Here is a 25,198-nt window from a genome sequence, read left to right as displayed (position 1 = left end):
GAAACGCACTACAAGTCCCCGTCCAAATCGGTAACTAAGGAGATTTTTGTTTATTTTGTTTATGGCCTACTTTTAACGTCATCATGCAGCGACAGATTACACGTTTACAGGACCCGGATGTTTATTCTTTTATCTTCTAAGCAAGAAAACAAAAATTGTTTTTCTTAGCAAATTTTCAAGACAATAAGTGAATTCCCCAAAGTAATAAATTATCTTTTTCTAAGGTTTAGGGGTCCTTCAACTAACGCAATGACGTAATAATCACGCCCCTTCGTCACCATGACGTCGTAAAGATGGCGACTGTTTCCATGGCAAAATACCGTGGACATCCAGTACGCGAAGCCAGTCAGCCATGAAGTCAAGCAACAGATATTCCGCTCGATCAAGGGACGATCATGCGTCTTTCTCTTTGCTCCCCAATTTTTAGTCTTTGCAAAAATGTCCCCGAAAGCAACAAATTAGAGAAAAAAATATCAACGCTTCTTAGGTTTGCGCTCTCACCTCGGGAAGTCCAAACATGCAGTTGAAGCATCTAAAGACGCTTTTAACACCCCAGGTAAGCTAATTTAGGCGATCCTAAACTGTGACTTGACTGTTGATTTCGATTTTTTATTTCTCAAAATGCATGGACATTTGCTCTTAATTAAGATTAAAATCTGGTTTACTTGTTAGCATCTTTCAACGTCTCTTTTGGTGCATTTAGGGTTTCAGGACATTTCAATTTCCTGTCAATTGCATTGCATTGTATTTAAAGCATATTGACTGACACATAAATGTTTTTGTTGTTGTTGTTCCACTCCAGGAGACTTCGGCCAAAGTGACTTGCATGGCCTGGGCCCCTAATAACAGCAAATTAGCTGTTTGCACTGTGGACCGAGTGGTGCTGCTGTATGACGAGCAGGGCGAGAGGAGGGATAAATTCTCTACTAAGCCCATCGACTCCAAGGTATCCTTTGTCACCTGATGTCACCTTGGCTCCTCTTCTTTATATGGTGTTATATGTTGTTGTCTTGTCAGTATGGCAAGCAGAGTTACGTGGTCAACGACATGGCGTTCTCACCCGACTCCACCAGAATCGCCATAGGCCAGTCGGACAACATCATTTACGTGTATCGGATCGGAGAGGACTGGTAACATAAATCACGTTTATATGTCTCACTTTCTGGGCTTGCACATGATAAATTCTTCTCGTCTTTGCAGGGGGGACAAGAAAACCATTTGCAACAAATTTATTCAGACAGTGAGAACCATTTAGTTTTTGGGTCACTTGTTGCTTTTTCTAATGAGATGATGAGGCATTAATCATTGTGAATGTTTTTCAGAGTTCTGTGACTTGTCTGCTTTGGCCTGCAGAGCATGCTATCGTTTATGGTTTAATGGATGGAAAGGTAAAAGCAACGTTGCCGTGAATCAACTCATTCACCATTGCGTAATATTTTTATTTCTTAACAGGTTCGTCTAGCCAATGTTCAAACAAATAAGTCGTCGCCCATCTACGGCACAGAGTCCTACGTTGTCTCGTTGGCATCCAAGTAAATATTCTATTTGTCATTTATTACCCCAAAAAATCCTTTAAGAAGTCGATATGTGTTGATGTGTTTTGTTGTTGTTTGTTATTTTCTTCAGCGTTACTGGGAAGGGCATCTTGTGCGGCCACGCGAACGGGAACGTTGTTCGCTATTTCTTCGATGACGAAGGCTCGGGTGAATCTCAGGTTAGCTCAAACTTGTAATTCTCCAAATAGGACTTGCACAATCTTGTAATTCTCCAAATATTACAAAAATAATACCATATAAAATAATTCAAATGGAAATTGTGCAAATATCTCCTCAGGGGAAGCTTTTGACACACACGTGCCCGCCGTACGCTCTGGCCTGGGGCGCCAACAGCGTGGTGGTGGGCGGCTGCGACAAGAAGATAGTGGCCTACAGCCGCGAGGGCCACATCCTGCAGACCTTCGACTATAGCCGCGACCGCAGCGAGAGGGAGTTCACAGTCGCCGCCAGCAGCCCCAGCGGCCAGTCGGTGGTACTGGGCAGCTTTGACAGGTTTTTCCGCATCCCTCGTCTAATTTAAGTCAAGTGCGGGAACATTTCTAGCCTACTTGTTCCTACTTCTGTCCAGGCTGCGGGTCTTCAACTGGGCACCTCGGAGAGGCTTGTGGGATGAGGCCAAGCCCAAAGAGATCCTCAACCTCTACACCATCACAAGCTTGGCCTGGAAGCGGGATGGATCTCGGCTTTGCGCTGTAAATACCCGCCTCGTCAGCTCACTCCACGTGGAAAGCAATCAGTAGAAGTTCCATTTTGTTTTGACAGGGGACGCTGTGTGGGGGTGTGGAGATCTTTGACTGCTGCCTGAGGAGGAGCATCTACAAGAACAAGTTTGAAGTCACCTATGTGGGGCTGAGCCAGGTAGCGACTTTATTTTAGTGGATTTATTTTCAAAAGCACAAATGTGGCGTTTGAATTCCTCCTCAGGTGATAGTGAGGAACCTCTCGACGGGCTCACGGGTGGTTCTCAAGTCGTACTATGGCTACGAGATAGAGGAGGTGAAGATTATGGGCAAGGACCGCTACCTGGTGGCCCACACTTCCGACACCCTCCTGCTGGGCGATATGCTGGCCAACAAGCTCAGCGAGGTGACACGATTGAATTTCAACACAATGGGCAAGTTTTTGTTTCGTTTTCTTCGTGTCTTTTTCTGATGATTTCGCCTTCGTTCTCAGGTGCCGTGGCCTGGCGGCGGTGGAAACGAGAAGTTCTTTTTTGAGAACGAGTCGGTAAGTGTCCGCTTTAAACTTTTACAGACGGACGCACCCAAAATCAATGAATTGAAATTTGGTTGCAGGTATGCATGATTTTCAATGCCGGGGAGCTGAGCCTGGTGGAGTACAGTGACAACCAAGTGCTGGGCTCCGTCAGAACGGAATTTATGAACCCTCACCTCATCAGGTACTGCCCACCGATACGACATCATCTCAAACTGTGTAAGATTCATGTGTGATGTTTTTATTGGGTTCAGTGTGCGCATCAACGAGAGGAAGCACAAAGGGGTCCAAGACAACAAAAAGCTCGCGTACTTGGTGGACCTAAAAACAATCGCTGTCGGTAAGTCTGGCGGCCCACACTCAGCTTGAATGCAAAACAATCACCATCACAAACCAACCTTCTCTTGTCTCCTAAGTGGACCTGGTGTCCGGCTCCACCCTTGGAACCATCAACCACGACTTCAAGGTGGACTGGCTGGAGCTGAACGAAACGGGCTGCAAGTTGCTCTTCCGTGACAAGAAGCTGCGGGTAAGGGCGACGAAGCCTTCGTACGGGACGTCCGGTGAACATCCGAGCAGTAAATGTCAAATGCCGTTTCCTTTGCAGCTTCATCTGTACAACATCGACAGCGGAGTCAAAAGCACACTGCTCAGCTTCTGCTCGTACGTCCAGTGGGTGCCCAGCAGTGACGTGGTGGTGGCCCAGAACCGCGGAAACCTTTGCATCTGGTACAGCATCGACAGCCCCGAGAGCATCACCATGTTTCCCATCAAGGTGACTGTGTTATACTGCCCTCTAGTGGCGAAGGTAACACAATGCATTCAGCATAATTCTTTAGCTCTTTTTTTCTTCCACTCTTGCAGGGCGACGTCAAAGATCTGGAAAGAGCAAACGGCAAGACGGACGTGCTGGTGACCGAAGGCGTCAACACGGTGACGTACACGCTGGACGAGAGCCTCATCGAGTTTGGGACGGCGGTCAACGACGGCGACTACGGAGCGTACGCTTGCCGCCGCCGCCTCACAAAATGATTTGGGGTATTATTTCCAAGCTTTAAGATACGTGTTCCTCCACAGTGTCACCGCCTTTCTGGAGACTCTGGAGATGTCACCAGAGACCGAGGCCATGTGGAAAACGCTCCGTAATCTGGCTCTCGAGGCCCGTCAGGTGCACATCGCAGAAAGGTTTGAAAAGCGAGCGCACGTACACACACCTCACCAGTGTGGTGGTGAAAATGTATAAATTGAATCCCTAATTGGTGCTGAAGGTGTTTTGCTGCCTTGGGCGACGTCTCCACTCTTCGCTACCTACACCAAACAAACCAGATAGCTGAGAAGGTTTCAAAGGAAATGGTGCGTTCCGGCATACATTCGCCGTACGCATCGAAAATCCCTTTGTCCTTCATTATGTCTTTCCATGTCCAGGGCGGCGATGGAATGATGTTCTATCAAGTTCAGGTGCGCATGGCCATGCTGGACAAGAACATCGAGTTGGCCGAGATGCACTACGTGGAGCAGGTCCGTCACACGGCAAAGTTCGGGAAATTTAAGAATAGTTTCTCAGTCCAACGCGCGTTGTCATAGAACGCCATCGATGAAGCCATCGAGATGTACCAGGAGCTCCACATGTGGGACAAATGCATCGCCGTGGCTGAGGCCAAGGTAGGCTCCGCCCTCCGGCCCGAATGACCCGCCCACTGACCTGACCGTGCTTTGGTGACCAAACCCAGGGCCACCCGGAGCTGGACACTCTGCGCGGGAACTACTTCCAGTGGTTGACTGACACGGCCCAGCACGAGAAAGCCGGCGAGGTGAAGGAGGGCGAGGGAGACTACCAGGGCGCTATCAACTTGTACCTGAAGGCGGGGCTTCCGGCCAAAGCAGCCCGCCTGGCCATGAGCCGGCCCAACATCACCAACAACAGCGACACGGTCAGCCGCATCACCGCCAGCCTCGTCAAGGCCGAGTACTACGAGCAGGTGGGTCGAGCATCCGTCCTTTACGATGGTGTTCTGTCGCCCTGGATATTTTATTTATTTATTTACTTTCAGGCTGGTGACCTTTATGAGAAGACGCTCAACCACCAGAGAGCTTTGGAGTGCTATTGCAAAGGAGCCGCTTTCAGTAAAGGTATGCAAAAAAAATATATATATATATAAAAAAACACATGCACAATCAGGCTCATGGAACATTTTATATTTCAAAATGTTTTTTGTGCGGTGCAGCCGTGGAGCTGGCTCGCCACTCCTTTCCCGCCCAGGTGGTGAAACTAGAGGAGGCCTGGGGCGACTACCTCATCCAACAGAAACAGATGGACGCCGCCATCACGCACTTCATCGAGGCCGGGTAAATTGAAAAGAGGAGATCAAGAGAGAATTCTGTTACATGTTTTTTTTGTTTTTTTTTATCGTCAGCTGCTCCATCAAGGCGGTGGAAGCGGCCATCGCCGCTCGCCAGTGGAAAAAAGCCGTCCACATCCTGGAGCTCAACGAGGACCCGGCGGCCGCCGTCTACTGCCTCAAGATAGCTCAGCATTACGCCTCCATGCAAGAAATGGAGGTGAGCACACTGGCAACCACACTGAGAGGGCGATTAGTGTTGCCGTATTTATGTTAGACAAAAGTGTGCTTAGCAGAGGTTTTTTTTTTCCCCTGGCAATTCCACTAGAGGGCAATGTTGTCTGAGCCAGCTCTCAGCCCTGTTTGAACACACCAATGAGATGGAAAGTCTTATGATTTGAGATTGCTCACTAATAATTTCGATTTAGTCAATTTGACACGAGCTTAATATACGGCTCGTCATTTATTTCACATTAATTTGTAACGAATAGCCAAAGTGGCTGACATTGCAGTCATTCAAACACGTCGACAGCCTTCAGGCTCGACTCGAGCGCGAGTTGTGCGCTTTGCAAGTTTGTCACGACGGTGCGAATAATTTGCTGACAGAGAGAGCGCAAGGAGATGAGACATCAAATGCAAAGAGAGGAATAAAAGCGACGCGGGACGCCGGTTGCGATGAGCTCAGCCTCGGTGAGCCGCCTCTGCATAGCTGAAAATAGTTTGCTATTTGCGTCCATTTGCTCCGTGGGCGCATTCTGGCAAAGTCATTAAGATAACAAGCTCGCTGCCGCCTGCAGGAAAGTGTGCTTCTCGGCAAACTATGACAATAAAAGGCAGAAGAGGCGCACGCATACCTGCGAGAAACAATAACGTGACACTTTTTAATTGGCGCATCTGCAAAATGCGCATTTGCCGCTTTGACTTTTCATATCTTTCCATCAACACGTTCATGACACGTTCACAGCCATGCGAGAACAATAAGACAGTGAAAATGAATGTTTTTATTTGAATTTGACTCATTAACATCATTGAACATCTTTGTTTGTGTTCCGTAGGTGGCGGAGCAGCTGTTCATCAAAGCGGGCCACATTAAGGACGCCATCGACATGTACACGACTGCGGGGAGCTGGGAGAAAGCTCACAAGGTCTCGTTTGCCTTCGGAAAGACTTCGACATTTAACGACGGGCGTAAAGATGTTGTTTGTGTGGTTTGACGCAGTTGGCGCTGAAGTGCATGAGCAAGGAGGAGGTCAGCGAGCTTTACGTGAAGAGGGCTCAGGAGATGGAGCGTGACGGCAAGTTAAAGGAGGCCGAGAGGTAAGACTGGCCTTTTTTGCTGACTCGTCAAAAAAAAAAGACAAAATGAGCTGCGATATTGCTGAACTAATTGCATTCCTTCAGATTGTTTTCCACAGTCGATCAGACGGACTTGGCCATCACCATGTACAAGAAGAAGCAGATGTTCGACGACGTGGTCCGCCTGGTGGCCAAACATCACCCTGACCTGCTGACCGAGACACACCTCCACCTGGCTAAGGTCAGTTTGATATAAAAAATGATCGGTAATGCTGGGGGGACAAAAAAAAAAAAAGACGTCTTCTCTGGGCTGCAGGAGCTGGAAGCCGAGTCCAAGTTCCCGGAGGCGGAACATCACCTGATGGAGGCCAAAGACTGGAAGTCTGCCGTCAACATGTACCGACTTCATGACATGTGGGAGGATGCATATAGGGTACACACACACACAGAGACGCACACACACACACGCGCGCCTACACACACATGACTGTGTCTTATGTGTCAGATTGCCAAGAGCCACGGCGGCCTGAATGCTCAGAAGCAGGTGGGCTACCTGTGGGCCAGGAGTCTGGGCGGGGAAGCTGCGGTCAAGCTGCTCACCAAGTTTGGCCTGCTGGAGTACGGCATCGAGTCGGCGTCAAACAGCTTGTGAGCGCCGCCGTGCACACACACCGCATGACCAGAATCTCCTTCGGGAAAAGAATCCGCTTTTTTTCTTTTTCTTGTAGTTTATTCGACTTTGCCTTCGAACTGGCTCGTCTTTCCAGCAAGGATAAGCTACCCGAGATCCACCTGAAGCACGCCATGTACCTGGAAGATGAGGTACAAAACGTAGCTACCGCATCAAATCTCCGGCCAGCTCCTAACACGGCCCCGCCTTTTATTTGCTTCCAGCGCAAGTTTGCCGAGGCCGAGGTGGAATTCATTAAAGCGGGAAAACCCAAAGAAGCTGTACACATGTGAGGACTCGCGTTTAGCGTGATACCACGTGAAAGTCAGACACCTTCTGGAACCTCGCTTGCTCGTACCTCTCCAGGTACGCGCACAACAAAGACTGGGCCGACGCGCAGCGAGTGGCCGAGAGCCACGACCCGGAGACTATCCCGGAGGTTCTGGTGGGACACGCTAAGTTCTGTTTTGAACAGAAAGACTACCAGAAAGCTGAAGCCCTCCTGCTCCGAGCAGAAAGATCCGACCTGGCTGTCAAGTTCTACAAGGTGACGGGATTTTTTGGTGCCGTGACCCGAATTACAAATCTAAGCGGCGTGTCTTTTCGATCCTTTGCTCAGGAAGCCGACATGTGGAGCGAGGCCATGCGGATCTGTAAGGAATACCTGCCCAACAAGCTCTCCTTTCTTCAGGAGGAATATGAGAAGGAGGCCACCAAAAAGGGAATGAGGTGAGGAGCGTTACGCAGGCGGTCCTACTCGAGTCGCTCGGTTGCCATGGAGCAAAAACATCTCCTCTTATTAGCTCCGTATTCATCTCAGCGCCGAGAGATGTCGGCTTGAAAAGAATTTGAGTTTCCGGGGGTGACTTGAAAGACCGACATCAGTATCAAGCCGAAGAGCCGCAGCTCGGCCTAACCAGGAATAACTTGGCAACTCGCCCCCCCTCCCTCCTTGATGACTGGTGGGCGAAAACATCAAACGTTACCCGTGGAAACGGCGGAGGAAGAAGGCCGTTTTAAGCAAGATGATACTGAATTATTCAACTCTGCTGATTTGGGGTTTTTCTAGCGGGTGATAGATACATTCTGCTTTCGTTTTGGAAATTCAATTTTTTTTTTCACATCTGTCCAGAGGCGTTCAAGGTCTGCTGGAACAGGCCCGGGAATGGGAGCAGTCTGGCGAGTATTCCCGGGCGGTGGAGTGTTACCTGAAAGTGAAGGACGACCCCAACGTCGCCCTGATGGAGAAGTGCTGGATCAAGGTGAACCTCTCCTCTACTCTTGTCTTGGTGTCTGAAGGCTGACTTGGGCTTGAATTGGAGCATTTTCTTGCAGGCCGCCGAGCTGTCAATCAAGTTCCTGGGTGAGGAGCGAGCCGTGAAGGTGGTTCAGGTGGTGGGACCTCGCCTGGCCCAGCTCAAGAAGTACAACACTGTGGGTCCTCACACACACACACACACACACACACACACACACACACACACACACACACACACAGACCCACAATTTGATTTTTTTTTTTTTTAAATATATTTGCATGTCACAATCCAGGCCGCTGAGCAGTACTTGCACGTGGGCCTGAGCAAGGACGCCATCGATGTTCTGATGGAGGGCGAGGAGTGGAACAAAGCCAAGAGGGTGGCCAAGGAGCTGGAGCCCAGGTATCACACACACACACACACGTGCACACACACACACACACACACACACACACACACACACCTAAATGTTTTTACCATCTCTCACAGGTACGAGAGCTACGTGGACCAAAAATACAAGGAACACCTGAAGAACCAAGGCAAAGTCGACTCTGTAAGTGCACCGTGTGCCCTCTGCTACATGTTCCACCTTTTGCCGACAGTTTTTTTTTTTTTTCCCTTCAGCTGGTAGGCGTGGACGTCATGGCTGCTCTGGACATGTACGCCGAGAGAGGACAGTGGGACAAATGTTTGGATACGGCGTCTAAGCAGGTGAAGAAAAGAAACTCGGAAAGTTGCGCGCGGGTTACTATTTTCTACCTTCACGTGGTTTCAGAACTTTAAGATCCTCCACAAGTACGTGGCCTTATACGCCACGCATCTCATCAAGGAAGGCTTCGCTCTCAAGGCGCTGCAGCTCTACGTTCAGCACGGGGCGCCACCTAACCCACAGGTGGAAGAAGACATCAATCTCTTCATTGGTCGACCAGCAACATCACTTGTAAAAATGTCTTCTCAGAACTTTAACATCTACAAGCGGCTTTTCCTCGACATGCTCCACCTTCCCGAGGCTCCCGACCCGTACCGCACGTGGGCCGACCTTCGCAACGTTCTGCTGCAACTGGTACCGGCCTAACCCGTCGCCGCCTGGCGATGATGTCATCGTTTTCCCAAAACTGCTTCTTTTCTTTCCCTCAAGTGTGAGAACTTGTCCAAGTCAGCAGGTGAGAACTCTCCAGCCCATGAGGACTTTGAGCAGATGCTGCTGATCTCGCACTACTACGCCACCAGAGCCGCCGTCGCCGGGTTGGAAGAGCTGGTACATGCGATAGTTCTGGAACAAAACGCATTTGGACCACATGAAGTCAAGGTCGTCTTTTATTTTCTTTTTTTTGCAGACGAGCATCTCAGCCAAGCTGTCCGTGTCTCTGCTGCGTCACACCGACCTGGTCCCCGCGGATCGAGCCTTCTACGAGTCGGGCCTGGCCTGCAGGGTTAGTTTTTCCTCCATTGTGACTATTTTTCCTCCAATGTTTCTCATACGTCACTTTTTCTTCCTCGTGTCCTCCACAGGCGGCCGGCTGGGAGAACATGGCCTTCATCTTTCTCAACCACTTCCTGGACGTGTGCGACGTGAGGCCGGTTCTCGGAATGTTACGGAACACTATCGTGTCGAATATAAAACTCTGTGAACTTCTTTTGTCTCAGGCCATCGCCGACGGGTCGCTGGACTCTTTAGATCACTCGGATTTCGCCGATACGGACATCCCGTTCGAAGTTCCGCTTCCTACCAAACCTTGTGTTTCTGTAAGGACCACGCCACCCTACACGCTAACCCCCCCCCCAAATGCTTAATGTGCGTGCATATTTCAGGACACCCAACGGGAGGAGATTCGCAACTGGGTCCTGACAGTGGCCGTGTACGGTCGCCTGGAACAGGTCTTGCCCCGAGACGAGAGGAACTCTTACGAGGCGTCGCTGGTGGACGCTAACAGCGGGCTTCGCTCGCTTCCTTGTGTTCTCACCGGTAAACACGCACAATCTAGAATCAATGAGTCTTGTTTGACGGCTAAATGACCTCCCACCTCCAGGCTATCCCGTTCTAAGAAACAAAATGGAGTTCTCGTCGACGGGAAAAGCTGCCAACAAAGAAGACTGGAATAAATTCCTCATGACTACCAAGGTGAGCGAGGGAGGGAAGATGAAATATGTTGAGACTCGTCGTCATTTCGATTAATGTATGCATTTTTTTTATTTTTTTTTTAGACCAGTCACAGTCCAGAATGTCAAGACGTCCTCAAGTTCATCAGCCAATGGTGCGGCGGCCTCCCAGCGGCCGGATACTCCTTCCACTGACGCTCTCAAAAGGTTCTTTAGAATTCTCCTTATTTATTATTTATCAGTGATTTTCTTTTCGTCCGAGTGGCTTTTTTATTTTTTTGGTCTGCTTTCTTTGCAGGATTGTTTACCTAAAATAGCAACGACCTCATTTTAATCCCGCTAATTCTAAAATAGAACTTCAGCTCTGAAACTGTTATTTATTATCATTATTACTCGTGATTGTTTTTGTAGTGGAAATTTCCCATGTAAACAATCTCAATCTTATTTTTAATGTTCACTTCACAACTGAACTTAGTGAAACTTTCCATGTTGACGATTGGGGGGGGGGGGGAGTCATCAAAAGTCCTCGCTCGTGACACTTTTGACGTGGTTGCTTCGACAGATCACGTAAGAGATTTCTTTGTGTGCTATCTGCTTCATTTCCACTTTGTATATGTAATATTAGAATTGAAGTGAAGCGAATTTTTTGAATAAAGCATAAAATGTAGAAAACTTGAAGCGCTGTGTGTGTTTTGGTTGTACAATGTCGACTCAAATCAAACGTAGCTTTACATCTTTTTGAGTCACCCCATCTGGTTGCCGAGGAAACACATTCGCCCCCCATCTTGCTTGGGATGGTATCATCATCAAATTTTTTCAAAGTTAAGAAAAGTCAATATGATTTGATGTCTTTCCCGTGTGTGGTGCAAAGAAAAAAAAATAGTCACTGGGAATTTGTACACCAATTGTCTTTTATTTGATCAAACCGATACAATAAATCATGAGCACAAAAAGATCATCATGTTCCAGAGGTATTTAAGAATGTTTGCTTGTGCAACTCTACTGCGTCACACAATGAGCTTTATGATACAGAATATTACAAACCTTTCAAAACGTAAGCATAAAAATAGAACACAAAGAAGAGTACTTGTGACATTTGAACAATTAAAACCTCCCAAAATTAGGTTTGAACTTTTTGGGGACATTTTGTCAAAAGCAATTGGCCCATTCTTGTGATATTTATTGCCATCATTTTGCTTAATTTTGAATTCTTTTATCTCTAATTTCTTTGTGGCCATGCCATAAAAATTCATTACATGTTCCATATATTCACTTTTTTTTTTAAATTGTTTCTAATGTGCTGTTGTTGTCATGAGGCTTCTCTCTTGGCATTCACCGCGTGCCTTAATTGTATGGACATTTAAATCAAGGTCCGCTGTGAACACGACGAGAGACAACCCGCTTTTCACGTGATCGCCGACTGCATCGGCTGGCCTACTTTTCCTGCAGCCCCCCCCCCCCCCCCCCCTTCATCCCCCCAACATGGTTCTCTCTGTTCAATTCCAGCGCATGCCTCCAGTGTCATCCTTGTGACCTTGTGGCTGCCACACCAAGTGTGCACAAAGCATAACTTCGAATTACACTAATGTTTATGCATTTTCATTTCAGTCTCAAAATCTTGTCTTTACACGCCAATGGCAAGCGAGTCGCAAGAGAACCCGAGGGTGTAAATTAACATTTTTCGACACCGGGGGTTTCTCAGTTAATTCACCGTGGAACGCAAACGGTGCAGGTTTTTTTGTGCACAGGCGGCAGGTAAAAGCAGCAGAATGGCCCTTTAGGCAGCACTCGGGCCCATTAAAACCTTCAGCCTCCATTATCTAGTAGCCATAATGCACCTTCTTATAGAGTGCTGCATTAATGGCTCAGCTGCAGGGGTGGTGATGGGGAGGGAGGAGGGTTGGTGGAAACGAATGATGCTGATGCTGGGACTTGACATCATCACCCGTATCAGAACCCCCCCCCCCCCACCAAAAAAAAAAAAAAAGATCAAACAAAAAACGGACGTCCTGCAGCATTTTTGTGTGCAAATGGAACTGCAGTATCACATGCTAATGACCTAGATAGCGAGCAGCAAGGGGAGGGTGGGAGGCTTGGGGGGGGGTCGCTTGCCTTTTGTGGGGGTTGTGCGTAAACCTGACGTTCAGAGAAATTGCAACGGAATCACAAATTGTGTGCATTTAAATGATGTTAAATGACATTTCCAGTGTGTTAAATGTGATTTAATTGGAAGCATTTCTTGTTAGACGAGGGCGTATGCGCAATCTCGTACAATTTGCGCATGCATAGCACAACCGCACATTGCGTCTTTTTTTTTTGTGCGGTTTCGGCGCAGCACTGAAATTAAGATTTGAAAAAGGCCAAATTTATACATGGACGATAAAACGAAATCAAAACATTAAGTAGAGTTGAAACAATACCTGTCAGGGCAAATGGCGCAGTTCCCCCCACACCCTCTCTCATTTTTTTTTTTTTTTTTTACCGCATGGAAGCGATGGAAGGAGGCCGATGCGGACGAGTCTACACGTGTACCATCGATCAAGCGCTTTAGAGCGGCTTACCGAGCGCGCTTCACCCGGTCGGAGCCCTACGCCGGAGGTCCGCACAAGGGGAGGGAGGGGGGGGGGGGGGGGTGAGGATGCTGCGGAGACTGCATAAGGAACAGGGATGCAGACGTCGGACCTACATCCTTTTGTTGTCGTCGTTGTTCTTGCATCCCCAACTGAGTCCAGGGCAGCTCCCGAGGCATTCCAACGAGAATCCGAAAATGTTTTTGGGAGCGCATGAGGCTGCAGCAGGATGAGGATGAAGGATGACGATGAAGAGCTGGGCGCAGTCAGATGGAGAGAGGATGGGGAGGGGTGGTCCTCTGTTACATCCTCAGCCTCCAGCTCTGCACCCCCACCCCCCGCCCACCCTCTTGCATTCTCTTCTGTGTACCAGCTCAATGAAAGGCCAATCTATTTTCTGCTTTTCAATCTATCACGAACAAATCACATATGAACTAAATAGACATTGAAACACACATGGCAAAATATGACAAAGTAAATGTTCACTTGAAAAGATGCTGTGTATTGTTTTTGGTCATTTGTCTTGAAATGGTGGCCTTCACTCCAATTTGGTTTCATTGCGCTGCACGTTTTGTCCTCCCCATCATCGTTTTGGTCATTCTAATGTGAATTTAAAAGGACAAGCAGTGGTCCACATGGTCGTTTTGCATCTCCTGTCCATTCCTCCCCCCCACTCAAGCCTGCAGACTGACTGATGGGGGGGCTGCAGGACCACGCCACTGCATCCACACACTTCATAAATATGAGACACCTAGTGACAGAAACACAATTTAACTTTTTATAGTAGCATGGTGCAGCGTGAATATTGAAATGATTAAAATAATAGGTATGTGTAAAACTAAGGTAACCAGTGCAATGCTGTGTGTATGATGTCATTTTGATGCGGCAAAAGCAGCACGGAGGTCAATAATTGTTTCCAAGAATGCATTTAATATTTATGAGTTTAATACGAGTATGACTTCCTGTGTCTTGTCATGAGTGTCGGTTCACAAAATTAAGTAACGTGTGCAGTTACACAAACATGACTTGTGTAAGCAGGGGGATGTTACGTGAATAAGCTAACCGAGATTGTGTTCGATGGTCTCCTCCTCCAACGCCTCCAGACTAAGTCTTTTTTGGCGACATTTTGTCAACAGTCGGATGGGAGACATGACCTCCAAGAATCACATGCCAAGCCCGGATAAAGCGCTAGCCGGCCGGACTGAAGCCATCAAAGTAGCTGGTAAGTCTCCATTGGTTTAGCTTTAGCATGCTATCTTCGGGATGACGACACGATTTTATCGCGACTCAAGTAGATTACAATAATTTCTTCATGTGAATATGATTTGCGGACAAATTAATGGCTCAATGATGGTCGGAATCAACTCTTAATTGTGTAAAAATAAGTTTGTGTTTGTTTCTATTTCGATAGTTGTGCGCATGCGCACACTTCCGCATAAACAATAAAGTAGGAGAAATGAGGAGAAGCGGCAGTAAAAGAGGCTGAAATCCGAATGTACGTGATGATTGACTCGTTGCATACTTGATATGTAGATAAACCAAATAATCTGCAAAAACAAATCGACTTCATAGGGATAGGCAATTCTGGACATGCATTGTATTGTGATAACGTCACGTGACAACCAAGACACGTTTCGGACCGTCCTAACATTCGTCCATCTGCTTCCACAGGATATGTTCTTTTTATTTTTAGTATTTGAGATGGCAGTGTGTGTCGGAAACAAGACTGCTGTCAGCTTTTATCTGGCAGCCGTTCCCGTTGGCACCACGGCGCTCCCCTCTTCAGTATGAGTGGGGCTGCTGAGTGTTGGCTCGCCATGAATAAGCCGTTCACTGGCATAGCTGCCGGAACAGAAGAGCATCCAGTCATCTTGCCTTTGCCTTTCACACAGAACCCATCCACGGCAGGATGTTGCTTCATTTGGATGTGGTTTCACACAGCAACACAGCATCCTGCCATCAGATTAGATTATTGCCACCCAGAGAAAGGGGAGGTGGTTCGGTGGGGGTCAAACCGAAATAGAGCAGCACTAATATGTAGTGTGTGTGTGTGTGTCATAAAGGATCTACCATTTTGGTTTTGATAAGGTTATTATGGTGCTGATGGACGCACATACAAACACGCTCGCTTGTTGTCAATTAATAATAATGCTGAGAATAATGATCATGATAATAGTAATGCACACATAAACATTTGTCACCATTGGTATTTGTAAATATATATAAATATTTGTTCCATGTTCTTCCTCAGCCAAACACGATGTGAACGGCAATAGAACCGAGCCACCGTTCCCAGAAGACACGCAGATGGTTGTTTTTGGTGAGTAGGTGGTCCAACGATCTTCAGACCAGAAGTATGCGGGTTTTCCAGAGTTGTGTATTTATTGTGTAATTTTTTTATTCCTTCATTGCTGTGGTGACTCACAGGGATGGGCTGCTTCTGGGGCGCAGAGAGGAAGTTTTGGCGTCAGAAAGGCGTTTATTCCACTCAGGTGGGCTATGCCGGGGGGTACACGCCTAACCCCACCTACAACGAAGTGTGCTCAGGTAAACACACACACACACACACACAAACACATTTATTTTTCAATATTACATCACATAAATGTAATATATTCTGTTGTTAAGGCATGACAGGCCACACCGAGGTGGTCCGAGTGGTCTTTTATCCAAACCAGATTCCCTTCGCCAATCTGCTCAAGGTCTTTTGGGAAAGCCATAACCCAACACAAGGTCAGTATGGATGCTCAACGCTGCATATTTTTTCTCGGAATATTTTCAAAAGTGCTAAACCGTCTAAATTTTGCTGGGTTATTGGTGGATATTATGTAAAACAGTACAGTGAGATTCTTTTTTTTTTTTTTTTGGCAAGGTATGCGTCAGGGCAACGACGTGGGTACGTCATACCGATCGGCAATCTACACTTGCGCCCAGCAGCAACTAGAGGAGGCACTCGCGTCCCGAGATGAATATCAGAAGGTAGGGTCAGTGGTTACTGATGAACATAGTGGTCACATCCGTGTGGGATGTCAACGTGATGCAATCGTGTCACCACTCCAAGATCATTTGGTCATGACTTGATAGAAATTATGTGGTGAGCGTATCTATTTGCTTTCTTCTGTTTTCTCACCAGATTGCACACGCCCCCCCCCCCCACCCACCTCAATTTCCCCCCCCCCCCCCCCCTCCCGCTCCCATCTGTGTGTGCGTGTGTGTGAGAAGTTGGCCCAAAGCAAAAACACGTACACACACACACACACACATTTGCCAAACCATCTGGGTCCTAAATCTGTCCACCGCTAAAGTCGCTTGAGTTGCAAAACTAACACGAGTGCACACACACACGTTGTTCCTAAAATCTTTAATTTCATTTATTTATCTGAAGTGTCATTCTGCTTATGTGTGTGACATTCTACAGTTTTTAGGTTTCACCTTGATGTCATCTAATTTGACCGAAAATTAAGAAGGATTCCTTTTGCTAATAATGACGGCCGAGGTGATTGGACAGTTTGCAATTTTGCATCCCGTAATCAAAATCGATTATCGCTGGGTTTGTTCACGCAGGTTCTGACGGAAGAAGGTTTTGGAAGCATCACAACAGAGATTGCGGAAGGAAAACCCTTTTACTATGCCGAGGATTACCACCAGCAATACCTGAACAAGAACCCAGGCGGCTACTGCGGGCTGGGCGGGACTGGAGTCTCCTGTCCAATAGGAATCAAGGCAAAGGTCTAACGGCTAATCCTGGCCATGGATCATCACAATCCCCAAAACATTAAATCAGGTTTTTATTTAGCATTTTATAGGAATGAGTTTTGAATACGTTGTACAGTTAGTTTTGCTGGAGTCACTTCAGTCACTGTCTTGAAACTAGCTTCCAAGTCATTGGTGGAGAAGCTCAGTGTTATCACTTACTGCCGCCAGAGGGCAACAGAGAAGCGTCTTAATTCATCTCCAGTGCAGTGTTGCTTCACTTCTCTCATAAATGATTAAACACATTATTAACTTACGATTTTGACGGTGGTTGTAATTTGAACATCTGTCATCAAGGTAACGATGATCAGTGCATGTCATGAATTATCGTGTTGCTGCTGAAACACTGCAAGGACATTACCATTCCAATAATGTACGTGCACGACAAAAATAAACGCCGAATACATAAATCACCGCTACAAGCTGTAACGTAAAATACAAACGATTAAATGATTAGATTTATGGAGGGTTAAAAAAAAAAAAAAAAAAAAGCAAATGGAACGCGTTAGACCGGTTTTTGTTGCCGTTGTCGCCTCGGTAACCACTGTTTCCCCATTGGGTGTCGCACTAAAATGGTTCCGAAAGAAATAAGCCCATTAGCATTGTTGCCTTTGATGTGGTTGGCGCCAGATATGTTTATTTGTCACGATATGTAAACGATACATGACGTCCTTAAAAGGTAAGTTTTTTTTTATTTGACGAAGTTTATTACAAAAAATATAAAGAAGCACAAGTCTTAACAATTTAACAGCCTTTTTTAATTGTGGCCACAAATTAGCATTTTGTGCTAACGTAGCATTTTATGCGAACGTGACACCTAAATTTGCCGCCTCAATTTTTATTTCTCTTAAAGTGTTAAACTGTTTAGCCTAAATGAAATACAATAATACGATTTCTGTAGTTAGTATAAACCAAATACAGTGATACAGTTTTCACAGAGGAATGACCTAACTTAGGTCAATCGTATTTCAAGTGTCTCATTTCATAACATTTGCTCTTATTTGTTTTTAAGACGGTTTTTGCAATATGACCACATATAATGCCAGTTAACGTCAGGGCCTACATAATGATGGACTTTGACTTTAGACAATAAAATAACACATCCAAATATCGTTCATACTTGAAAGGTCTCAACCATTGGCAAAGAGAGGCTCCTGCCTGCGAAGATCGTCGTAGTAGATATTGTTGTGGTTTCGGCCTTGCACAGTCTCTTGTGCAGGAAAGTCGGGCAGAAGGTGTTCAGGTAGGCGTCCTTAAAGCCCGAGTGGCAGAAGCAGTAGACCAGCGGGTCCAGCAGGCAGTCGGTGAAGGACAGCACCATCAGCGAGTCGTTCACCTGAGTCACCAGAACTTCGGTCTCCTCCCATCTTTTCAGACGCACGAATATCAACGCCGCTCGGGTGATGGTACACGGCAGGAAGCAAACGGAGTAGATGACCAACACCGATATAACCACACACATGGCCCGCCTCAATTTGGTCTTTTCTCCCACCGTCTTCCTCCTGAGCCGATGGACGGTGCGCACCGTGCAGTAGAGCAAGATGATGAAAGGGATGAGGATTTGCGAGAAGAACACCACCTTTGGCCGACAACCACCGTTGAGAAAACATGCGTGTACAATTGTGTTTTTCAAAGAACGTGACGGGCTCAGTACCTCTCTGAAGGTGTCTGTGATGTCATGGTAGATGGTCTCCACGTTTCGTCCGTGGCTGTTGCAGCACTCGAAGCTACTGACCATGATTGGGATGGTAGGTGGCAACAGAAGTAGCCAGATCACCACCGAGATTTCCGGAGACTTCTTCAGGACCTTGAGAAATCCCCAGAAAAATGGAAGATTTTCTGCTATTATTAAAGTTGTGTGTTAAGGAGTAAGGAGCGATTTCCAACACTGCCTGAGAATTACCTTGACGAAGTTCCTCCGTCCGAGGTGCACCACATTGAAGTAACGGTCCAGGGTCAGGGTGACTAAGAAGGCGATGCTGGCCCCGCGGTTGAGGAAGAGCATGAAGAGCATGGTCTTGCACTTCCAGTAAGTGGGACTTCGCCTATAGCCCAGCTGGAAAATGTAGGCCTTGCCGGGAAGGCAGGCCACCAACAGAAAGTCGGCCACCACGATGTTGAACAGAAACACGCTCTTGTTCCTCCAGAACTTGAACCTCCATGAATCCGAAGGAATGATGTTTCAAGGCATGGCATTTATTCATTGGGATGAATAGAATAACAGAATATGTTTATGTGAGATAAGGCAGTTCAAAAATCTGTTTAAGGCATTTTTCTTCTTTTCATGGGAAAACAGGAATCATGTTGACCAAATATGAGAGGTGGAGATACCTGAAGAGGAAGATGTAGAGGACGGAGAGATTGAGAGGCAGACCGAGCGCAAACTGTGCCACGATGATCCCGGAGAGGACGTTGTACGTCGCGGGGTTGGTCACGTTACAGTGGTCCAAATTATGATCCACGGCCGACGAGTTGATTCCCATCCTCCTGCTATTGTCTCTGCCGCTGCTTCTCTTCGTCCAGGAGGGTGGCGTCAAGTTTGAGTCACATTCCGAGGAAGCGCTCGGTTAGTAAACGCCGGGGCTCAAAGGTGCTGACTGCTGCCAGACAGATGAGTGGCGGTATAAGAGCCAAGCCCCCCCACCCCTTCAAGCAAACAGACCAAGTGAGAGAAGGAGCTTCATACTTGGAGGTGTGGTTTCAAGTCAGGTCTTCCCGCATCTTCTCGCTTGGGCTCCCATTTTTTTTCCCCCCCATCCAAACTGAATAATTGCGTCACAAGTCGACAGTGGTTTCCCGAGCTCTTTGCTGGAAAATCTTGTGAAATTCCTCAGGTGGTCGTGACAGGCACTCACTCATGTCTGCTCATGTCTCGCATTGCGGAAGACCCCCGACATGGCCACGGCCCTCTGGATCTTTATTTGATGATGCATTGATTCAAATTTAGGTGTTTATCTGTCTGATTTGGGATGACACATTTATGTGTTGTAGTGGATTACACACTTGGCGGAAAAATAGTTGAAAATAAGGACTTGTAGTGGTTGAGGCCCACGATAAAAGATGGTGTCGATTGGAGGCGAGGCATTTATTGGCTAAAGACGCTTGTTTGGAGTGATGCCTCGAAAGCCCACACGGTAATCATTTATTTGCTGGTTAATCGCTTGGCTTCACAAGCAATCTGTGACGTTGCCATGGCGATAACAAAAAAAAAAGAGTTTGTACATAGTCAAGTTTACGGGGGGGGAGGAGGAAGTTGTTTGTCTCGTAGCTTCCTCCCACATACGTGCCTCTCGCCGACCGCGTATCTTATTTCGCAATCTCATCTCTACCTTCTCTGCCCCCGCTTCAAGATGGGTTAGCTCTTCCATCGACTCCGACATGAGCTAGCCGCTATTTGTCGCTGTCGATGAGTCTTAAAAAGCGATGACTCCGTCTGGGGAGAAACCTCGCTCATCTTTCCTGCTCATCATCTCGCTCATCAGTTATCAACTTTCAGTTTGCGCGCCGCGACTCATCCCACTGCATCATCGCTAGCTTCTTCCCTTCCATCAGACCGAAACTATAGTTGTGTCCCGACACGTAATGTTATGACAACAGAATGTAAAGTTAGACAAAGCAATGACACACAAAGTTAATCAAAGTGCGCTCACTGTCTGACCTCTATTTTTAGATGCACAAACACATGTGCCCACTTGCCCTCTGGATGACATCACAGCCCCGTGTCATGTGACGACATCATCGAGGTCATCAACCAGGTCATGATTTCCCCTAAAACCTTCCATGGTAGGCAATATACCAATATATACTTTTGATTGTCTCATCGTTTAACGTTGTTTACGTAAGTGGGCAATTAAAAAAAAAAATTGATATATAAATGTATTTAAAATGTACTTTCATACTGGAACATTTGTAGGACACTAACAGTTTATGATTGGACATTTTGTTCCTTTTGGAATGAAACCTGTCCTCCATTTAGACTTTAAGGAAATCAGCATTGACAAAGTGACATGAATAATAGTCACCTTCCCGTTTCGATCTTCAGTTGTTGCCCAACGCACGGTGTGAGGTCATATGGGATTGTTGATTATTTCGTCACGCTTGTCACATTTCGGATGGACGTTTCATTAGTTACACCATCCGTTGACATGTTGTAAAGAAATGCTTCAAATTAAAAATATGTCATCTTTATTTATTTACAAATAATGACCTTGACAAATGACATGCAAGTAAAAAACCTTTTGATAAACAAAATCTCATTTTCAATATCATATTCAAGATAATCTCATTAACTTGTTACCTAAGAACATGTCAGTCAGTAATTGGTTTTGAAAACCAAGACAAATGTGTCCTCTTTAAATCCAGAACGTCAGGCCTTTCCTCTGCCGTAAAATAACAGAATCAGATATTTCGGACTTCATAGTCCAAGTTTACCAATGAAGATCTCAGATGACGTTGTTACGTTTGGGGTTCGACGTGTTCCCCGTGGAGCTGTCCATCGGCAAAGAATCGTCCTTCAGCAAAAAGGGGAAATAATTGGACAAGTAGAGCGCCTTGAACTTGGTGCTGCAGAAGCAGTAGACCAGCGGGTCCAGCAGACAATCCAAGTAGGACAGAACCATGAGGCCGTCGAAAGCCACCGTCGCCTTGTCCTGGGACGAATCCCGCCACTCCTGCACGCGGGCCACCAGGAGCACCATCCGCGCGATGGTGCACGGCAGGAAGCAGAGCGAGAAGACCACCATGACGGAGGTGACCAGGAGAACGGCTCTCTTCAGTTTCGTCTTGTTGCCCACCGTCTTCTTGCGCAAGCGGTTGACGATGTGCACGGTGCAGTAGACCAGGATGACGAAGGGGATGAGGATTTGCGTGAAGAAGACCGCTTCTCGTAAACTGTCCACCACATCCTGAGGAACACAAAAGATCAACGTGCAACTTCAAACGGAATGGCAATTTCATTTTTCATTTGGATCAAATGCCAGAAAACTAGAACAGAAAAAAACTCTATAGAGCTCATCTTGTGTTTTATGTTTAATAACTTCCAGAAGAACATCTCATGTTAATTGTTCACCCATTTGTATTTTGTCAGTGACCCTTGTATAGCGCACGTGTGTGTCAGCAGCAATGCTAAGCTAGTGCTACAGACAGGTTTTTTTTGTTTTTGTTTCTCTTCTCAAGCTGACCTTTATCACGCACGGTTAAATTCACCGAGGTGAGGCTCTCCACTATTAAGTCTACAAATAACTTTTGGACTTACCAAAGTCTTTTGTAAACACTGAAAACAATTTCAGTCTTCCTAATGTACTTTTATATAAACATCAAGAACAATTTAGAGTCGTCACTGGAAATACGAAAGATTATTTTACCGGCCGAGTTCAAGCCAACGTAGATTTAATTTGTAAACAGAAAGCAATTTGGAGCGATCATCAGCGCATGTTTTTGGAATGCGGCAGGAAGGCGGAGTAGTAGCCGAGATCCCATGTAGACTTTCTTCCCATGAGGCCACATTGCTAACCACTAAGCAAGATGTTTTATTAATAGACTGGCATGACACGTCGAGCCTGGAACCAGTGACACAGTGCAGCCTTCTCCAGCTTCATCGAGCTTTATCTTTCACCTACCTGCTTTCTGAAGATACAAGTGACCCCAGTGAATGTTAAAAAAAAAATAATCTCCCACCAGGTCTCACCGTACCTTGATCAGAGTGTCATCCTTGTCACTCCTGTGGCTGTTGCAGCAGTCAAAGTTCTTCAGCATGGTCGGAATAGTGAGGGGCAGAAGCAGCAGCCAGATGAAGATGGAGATGTGCGGCGATTTCTTGAGAGCTTTAAGCAGATTCTTGCGACCCGGGTGGACTACGTTGAAGTAGCGGTCGATGGACGTGACGGTGAGGAAGGCGATGCTGGCTCCCCGGTTGAGGAAGAGCATGAAGAGCATGGCTTTGCACACGGCGTCGTTGCTGGACCGCCGTTCCCCCTGGATGAAGTTGTACGCCTTGATGGGGAGGCTGAAGAGGAGCAGCATGTCGGCCAGCACCAGGTTGAACAGGAAGACGTTATTGCTGTTGGACTTCCAGAACTTCAACTTGAAGATGAAGAGGTGCAGGACGGACATGTTGAGAGGCAAGGCCAGGACAACGATTATAATCATAATGGCGGCGTAGAACTTGTAGAGCCCCTTGTGGGTGGCCTCGCAATCTTCGATGAGCTGGTATATGGAGCCGTTCGCCATGTCGGGAGCCGGGTTGGAATCTTCTGTGGAATCAGAAACAGAATCATCTTTATTGGTCAAGTCTGTTGAAACGCAAACATTGACTCCAAATGCTGCGCCGTTGTGGGAGTGGTTACAGCCTACTTCTACGCCTGGAAGAGGAAACTTGAACTCCTGATCTTTAATGTGCCCCCCCCCCCCCCCCCCCCTCCTTAGCTGATGATATGAAAAATATAATACAATGATTCAGAAGATTTGATGCCTGCTGGTCAGGGAACGAAAAATTTCAGCTTCCCTTAATAGCGCAGAAAAACAAGCTGTTGTGATATCTTGCTGTGAATTATTGCATGGCACCTACCTGTGGAAAAATGCTGGAAAAAGCCTTCCCCGATTTATTTTTTCGCAACTTGCAAGTCCTCAAGAGTGCGTAGCGCCGTAGCGATAATAGCAAATCCTTGTTGTCAAACCCTCAGAATCCTGTCCAACTGGTTCCTTCAGTGGAATGCACGCCAAAGTTTTTAGCTCAAGGGGTCCCAGATGGGTGCAAGGTTCCTGGTGGGTGCAGGGTCCTGGCTATCCTGCTTGTTATACTTCAGTTCACGCCAGAGAGCTCCAGCTCTGGAAGTGATCCACAGCGGGAGAGTGGCGCAACTGGTTTCTGCGCTCCAGTCAAGGCTCCTCCTTATAGCCCCAGGAGGTGAGTCACCCAGGGCCCCACCAGCCGGCCCCGACGTACAGCTCGATGTCAACATGGACATGCTTGACAGGCGCTCGCAGACAATCTCTTGGCACCAAGTGTGAGAATTATCTGCCGAGCTATTCATGGCCCCGCTTTGTTCAATCTCGCATGTAGCTGAGATATTTTTTCCCCAGCTTTGCGTCGAAAACGAAAGAGGAGTTTCACAGACGTACATGTTATTTTCCGGTGTGGCCTCCCCGTGTACCCCCTTGGCGTCACTTACTGCGCTCAAGCAGCCACAGTGGGATTCATTTCAGATGCCTGGGAATCCACGGTGGAAATAGTGATTTATGACACTGCCAATGTGGAAGGAGAAGATGCGAGGAATGTGGTGTTCCTCAGGGAAGAGGCGGAGGAGGTAGTGGAAGGGTTCCCGCATGCCTCCCGACTCCCTCGACAAGTCCGGACAGCTCGTTGCATGGCAAACGTTCTCCAGTCAGACAAGGAAAATATTTTTTTTCCCCGTTCATATTTTTCTGTTTACTTTGGAGCTGACCTTTGAACACCTTCTCCTTCTGACAATACTTTATTTGTCCACCATGTCTCTTGGTTAGAAGATCAAGGCGCGCCAGGATTGTCGTAAAACTCAACGACTTGCTCAAGTGACAAACGACTATGAGGCACTTTTATGGACTATAAAGATAATGCTGATCATGTTTGACTACTCGCCGGTTGCCAAAGTAAAACGATTTTATTTCATGTGAATTTCTCAAAAAGTAACTTCCTGGATGCAACCAGTTATGTAGGATTACAAATTGTCAGTTGAAAACTATTGCAAGATTAGGAACTTTTTCTCCTCCAAATATAAATAGCAAACGTCATTCGTTGTTATGACGCAACTGAGTCAGCGTTAAGGTCATCATTCGGACACATTGTGATTCAGCTCAACTGGTGACAAATGCTGACAAGGTTCTGCTGGTCCAATTGTTTATTTTTTTTAATTGCCTGTAAAAAAAAAAATGGGATTGAGGAAAGATTTAGTGCTTTTGTAATCCATGCAAAACTGGTTTTGTCTCACAGTTGTTAGTTCTCTCTTAAATCTTTCATTCCTTGGCCTCACCCTCTTGTTTTGCCTTGAGACAAATTTGATTGACATGCTGAGATTAAGGCCAACTCAAACGCATCTCAGACATTACGCACAAATTCTGTCATGGATTTAACCTAACCTGCAAATCACACGTCAAATATCTCGTATTTTGACCTTGATGTGGTGACACGGACCACAACTTTGACCGCCTTCGAGAAGGTCGGCAAAAGGTCCGAAGAGAACTCGGGATGTTGATTTCAATTTTTTTTTAGGCCAGTGGGACGGAAGGAAACTGCAAACGACTGACACCATGGTACATTGATATCAGGAAGTGAAAAAAAAGGTGTGCAGAGAAGATTACGAGATTTACAGGTATGTAGAATATATCCATCCATTCTCTTAACCGCTTATGCTCACTGGTGGAGTGGCACTCCACACCTGTAGGGGGAGCCCTGGAGTATAAACAG

At 46.7% G+C, this 25,198-nt stretch overlaps 4 protein-coding genes across 5 annotated transcripts; 2 read left to right on the top strand and 2 right to left on the bottom strand.

Annotated features, from left to right (window-relative positions):
- Positions 1-279: 279 nt before the first annotated feature.
- On the top strand, positions 280-11,106 carry ift172 (intraflagellar transport 172). 2 transcript variants are annotated; one of them, XM_085938263.1, is made up of 49 exons: positions 280-556; positions 803-946; positions 1,018-1,130; positions 1,201-1,240; positions 1,323-1,388; positions 1,453-1,532; positions 1,627-1,714; positions 1,834-2,048; positions 2,125-2,248; positions 2,319-2,414; positions 2,481-2,642; positions 2,730-2,783; positions 2,852-2,955; positions 3,026-3,111; positions 3,188-3,300; positions 3,379-3,546; positions 3,636-3,772; positions 3,849-3,956; positions 4,040-4,124; positions 4,197-4,289; positions 4,356-4,433; positions 4,502-4,750; positions 4,823-4,901; positions 4,997-5,117; positions 5,186-5,330; positions 6,166-6,255; positions 6,330-6,427; positions 6,512-6,647; positions 6,723-6,839; positions 6,912-7,054; positions 7,135-7,228; positions 7,301-7,365; positions 7,443-7,623; positions 7,696-7,805; positions 8,209-8,338; positions 8,412-8,510; positions 8,628-8,737; positions 8,825-8,888; positions 8,960-9,046; positions 9,111-9,227; positions 9,294-9,398; positions 9,474-9,593; positions 9,673-9,768; positions 9,848-9,907; positions 9,983-10,081; positions 10,148-10,301; positions 10,366-10,457; positions 10,541-10,642; positions 10,734-11,106. In XM_085938263.1, exons 1-48 carry the CDS (start codon positions 518-520, stop codon positions 10,628-10,630), a joined length of 5,244 nt encoding a protein of 1,747 aa, XP_085794389.1. In that variant the 5' UTR covers positions 280-517; the 3' UTR covers positions 10,631-10,642; positions 10,734-11,106. The 2 variants fall into 2 exon arrangements, with proteins under 2 accessions (XP_085794389.1, XP_085794388.1); XM_085938262.1 differs by having other exon boundaries at positions 10,541-11,106.
- A 2,861-nt stretch (positions 11,107-13,967) lies between these two features.
- Positions 13,968-17,015, top strand: msraa (methionine sulfoxide reductase Aa). Its single transcript, XM_085938444.1, has 6 exons — positions 13,968-14,227; positions 15,257-15,325; positions 15,433-15,552; positions 15,634-15,738; positions 15,878-15,984; positions 16,570-17,015. The coding sequence occupies exons 1-6, from the start codon at positions 14,083-14,085 to the stop codon at positions 16,738-16,740; spliced, it is 717 nt and encodes a 238-aa protein (XP_085794570.1). The 5' UTR covers positions 13,968-14,082; the 3' UTR covers positions 16,741-17,015.
- On the bottom strand, positions 16,852-19,410 carry LOC147042382 (12-(S)-hydroxy-5,8,10,14-eicosatetraenoic acid receptor-like). Its single transcript, XM_085938441.1, has 4 exons — positions 19,090-19,410; positions 18,662-18,914; positions 18,413-18,565; positions 16,852-18,337 (listed from the first exon to the last, which is right to left on the bottom strand). Exons 1-4 carry the CDS (start codon positions 19,239-19,241, stop codon positions 17,873-17,875), a joined length of 1,023 nt encoding a protein of 340 aa, XP_085794567.1. The 5' UTR covers positions 19,242-19,410; the 3' UTR covers positions 16,852-17,872.
- Positions 19,411-20,942: 1,532 nt separating this feature from the next.
- gpr31 (G protein-coupled receptor 31) lies at positions 20,943-23,628 on the bottom strand. The gene is made up of 3 exons (XM_085938443.1): positions 23,324-23,628; positions 22,450-23,009; positions 20,943-21,662 (listed from the first exon to the last, which is right to left on the bottom strand). Exons 2-3 carry the CDS (start codon positions 22,984-22,986, stop codon positions 21,201-21,203), a joined length of 999 nt encoding a protein of 332 aa, XP_085794569.1. The 5' UTR covers positions 22,987-23,009; positions 23,324-23,628; the 3' UTR covers positions 20,943-21,200.
- Positions 23,629-25,198: the final 1,570 nt, after the last annotated feature.

The sequence above is a fragment of the Syngnathus leptorhynchus genome, chromosome 18, assembly GCF_054491065.1.
Source record: "Syngnathus leptorhynchus isolate UIUO chromosome 18, UIUO_Slep, whole genome shotgun sequence".
In the NCBI taxonomy this organism is placed as follows: domain Eukaryota; kingdom Metazoa; phylum Chordata; class Actinopteri; order Syngnathiformes; family Syngnathidae; genus Syngnathus; species Syngnathus leptorhynchus.
This window is presented reverse-complemented; position numbering and strand designations above follow the sequence as displayed.

Excerpts from the sequence above, each read along its gene's own strand:
- msraa (XM_085938444.1), top strand. The coding sequence starts at position 14,083 with ATGGTCTCCTCCTCCAACGCCTCCAGACTAAGTCTTTTTTGGCGACAT. Across the intron at positions 15,739-15,877 it reads AAGCCATAACCCAACACAAG|GTATGCGTCAGGGCAACGAC; the intron begins GTCAGTATGGAT and ends TTTTTTGGCAAG. Across the intron at positions 15,985-16,569 it reads CCCGAGATGAATATCAGAAG|GTTCTGACGGAAGAAGGTTT; the intron begins GTAGGGTCAGTG and ends TTGTTCACGCAG.
- ift172 (XM_085938263.1), top strand. The coding sequence starts at position 518 with ATGCAGTTGAAGCATCTAAAGACGCTTTTAACACCCCAG. Across the intron at positions 2,784-2,851 it reads TCTTTTTTGAGAACGAGTCG|GTATGCATGATTTTCAATGC; the intron begins GTAAGTGTCCGC and ends ATTTGGTTGCAG. Across the intron at positions 10,082-10,147 it reads CTACCAAACCTTGTGTTTCT|GACACCCAACGGGAGGAGAT; the intron begins GTAAGGACCACG and ends TGCATATTTCAG.
- gpr31 (XM_085938443.1), bottom strand. The coding sequence starts at position 22,986 with ATGGCGAACGGCTCCATATACCAGCTCATCGAAGATTGCGAGGCCACC. Across the intron at positions 21,663-22,449 it reads AGGATGACACTCTGATCAAG|GATGTGGTGGACAGTTTACG; the intron begins GTACGGTGAGAC and ends TGTGTTCCTCAG.
- LOC147042382 (XM_085938441.1), bottom strand. The coding sequence starts at position 19,241 with ATGGGAATCAACTCGTCGGCCGTGGATCATAATTTGGACCACTGTAAC. Across the intron at positions 18,915-19,089 it reads CTCTACATCTTCCTCTTCAG|GTTCAAGTTCTGGAGGAACA; the intron begins GTATCTCCACCT and ends GGATTCATGGAG. Across the intron at positions 18,566-18,661 it reads GACGGAGGAACTTCGTCAAG|GTCCTGAAGAAGTCTCCGGA; the intron begins GTAATTCTCAGG and ends GGATTTCTCAAG.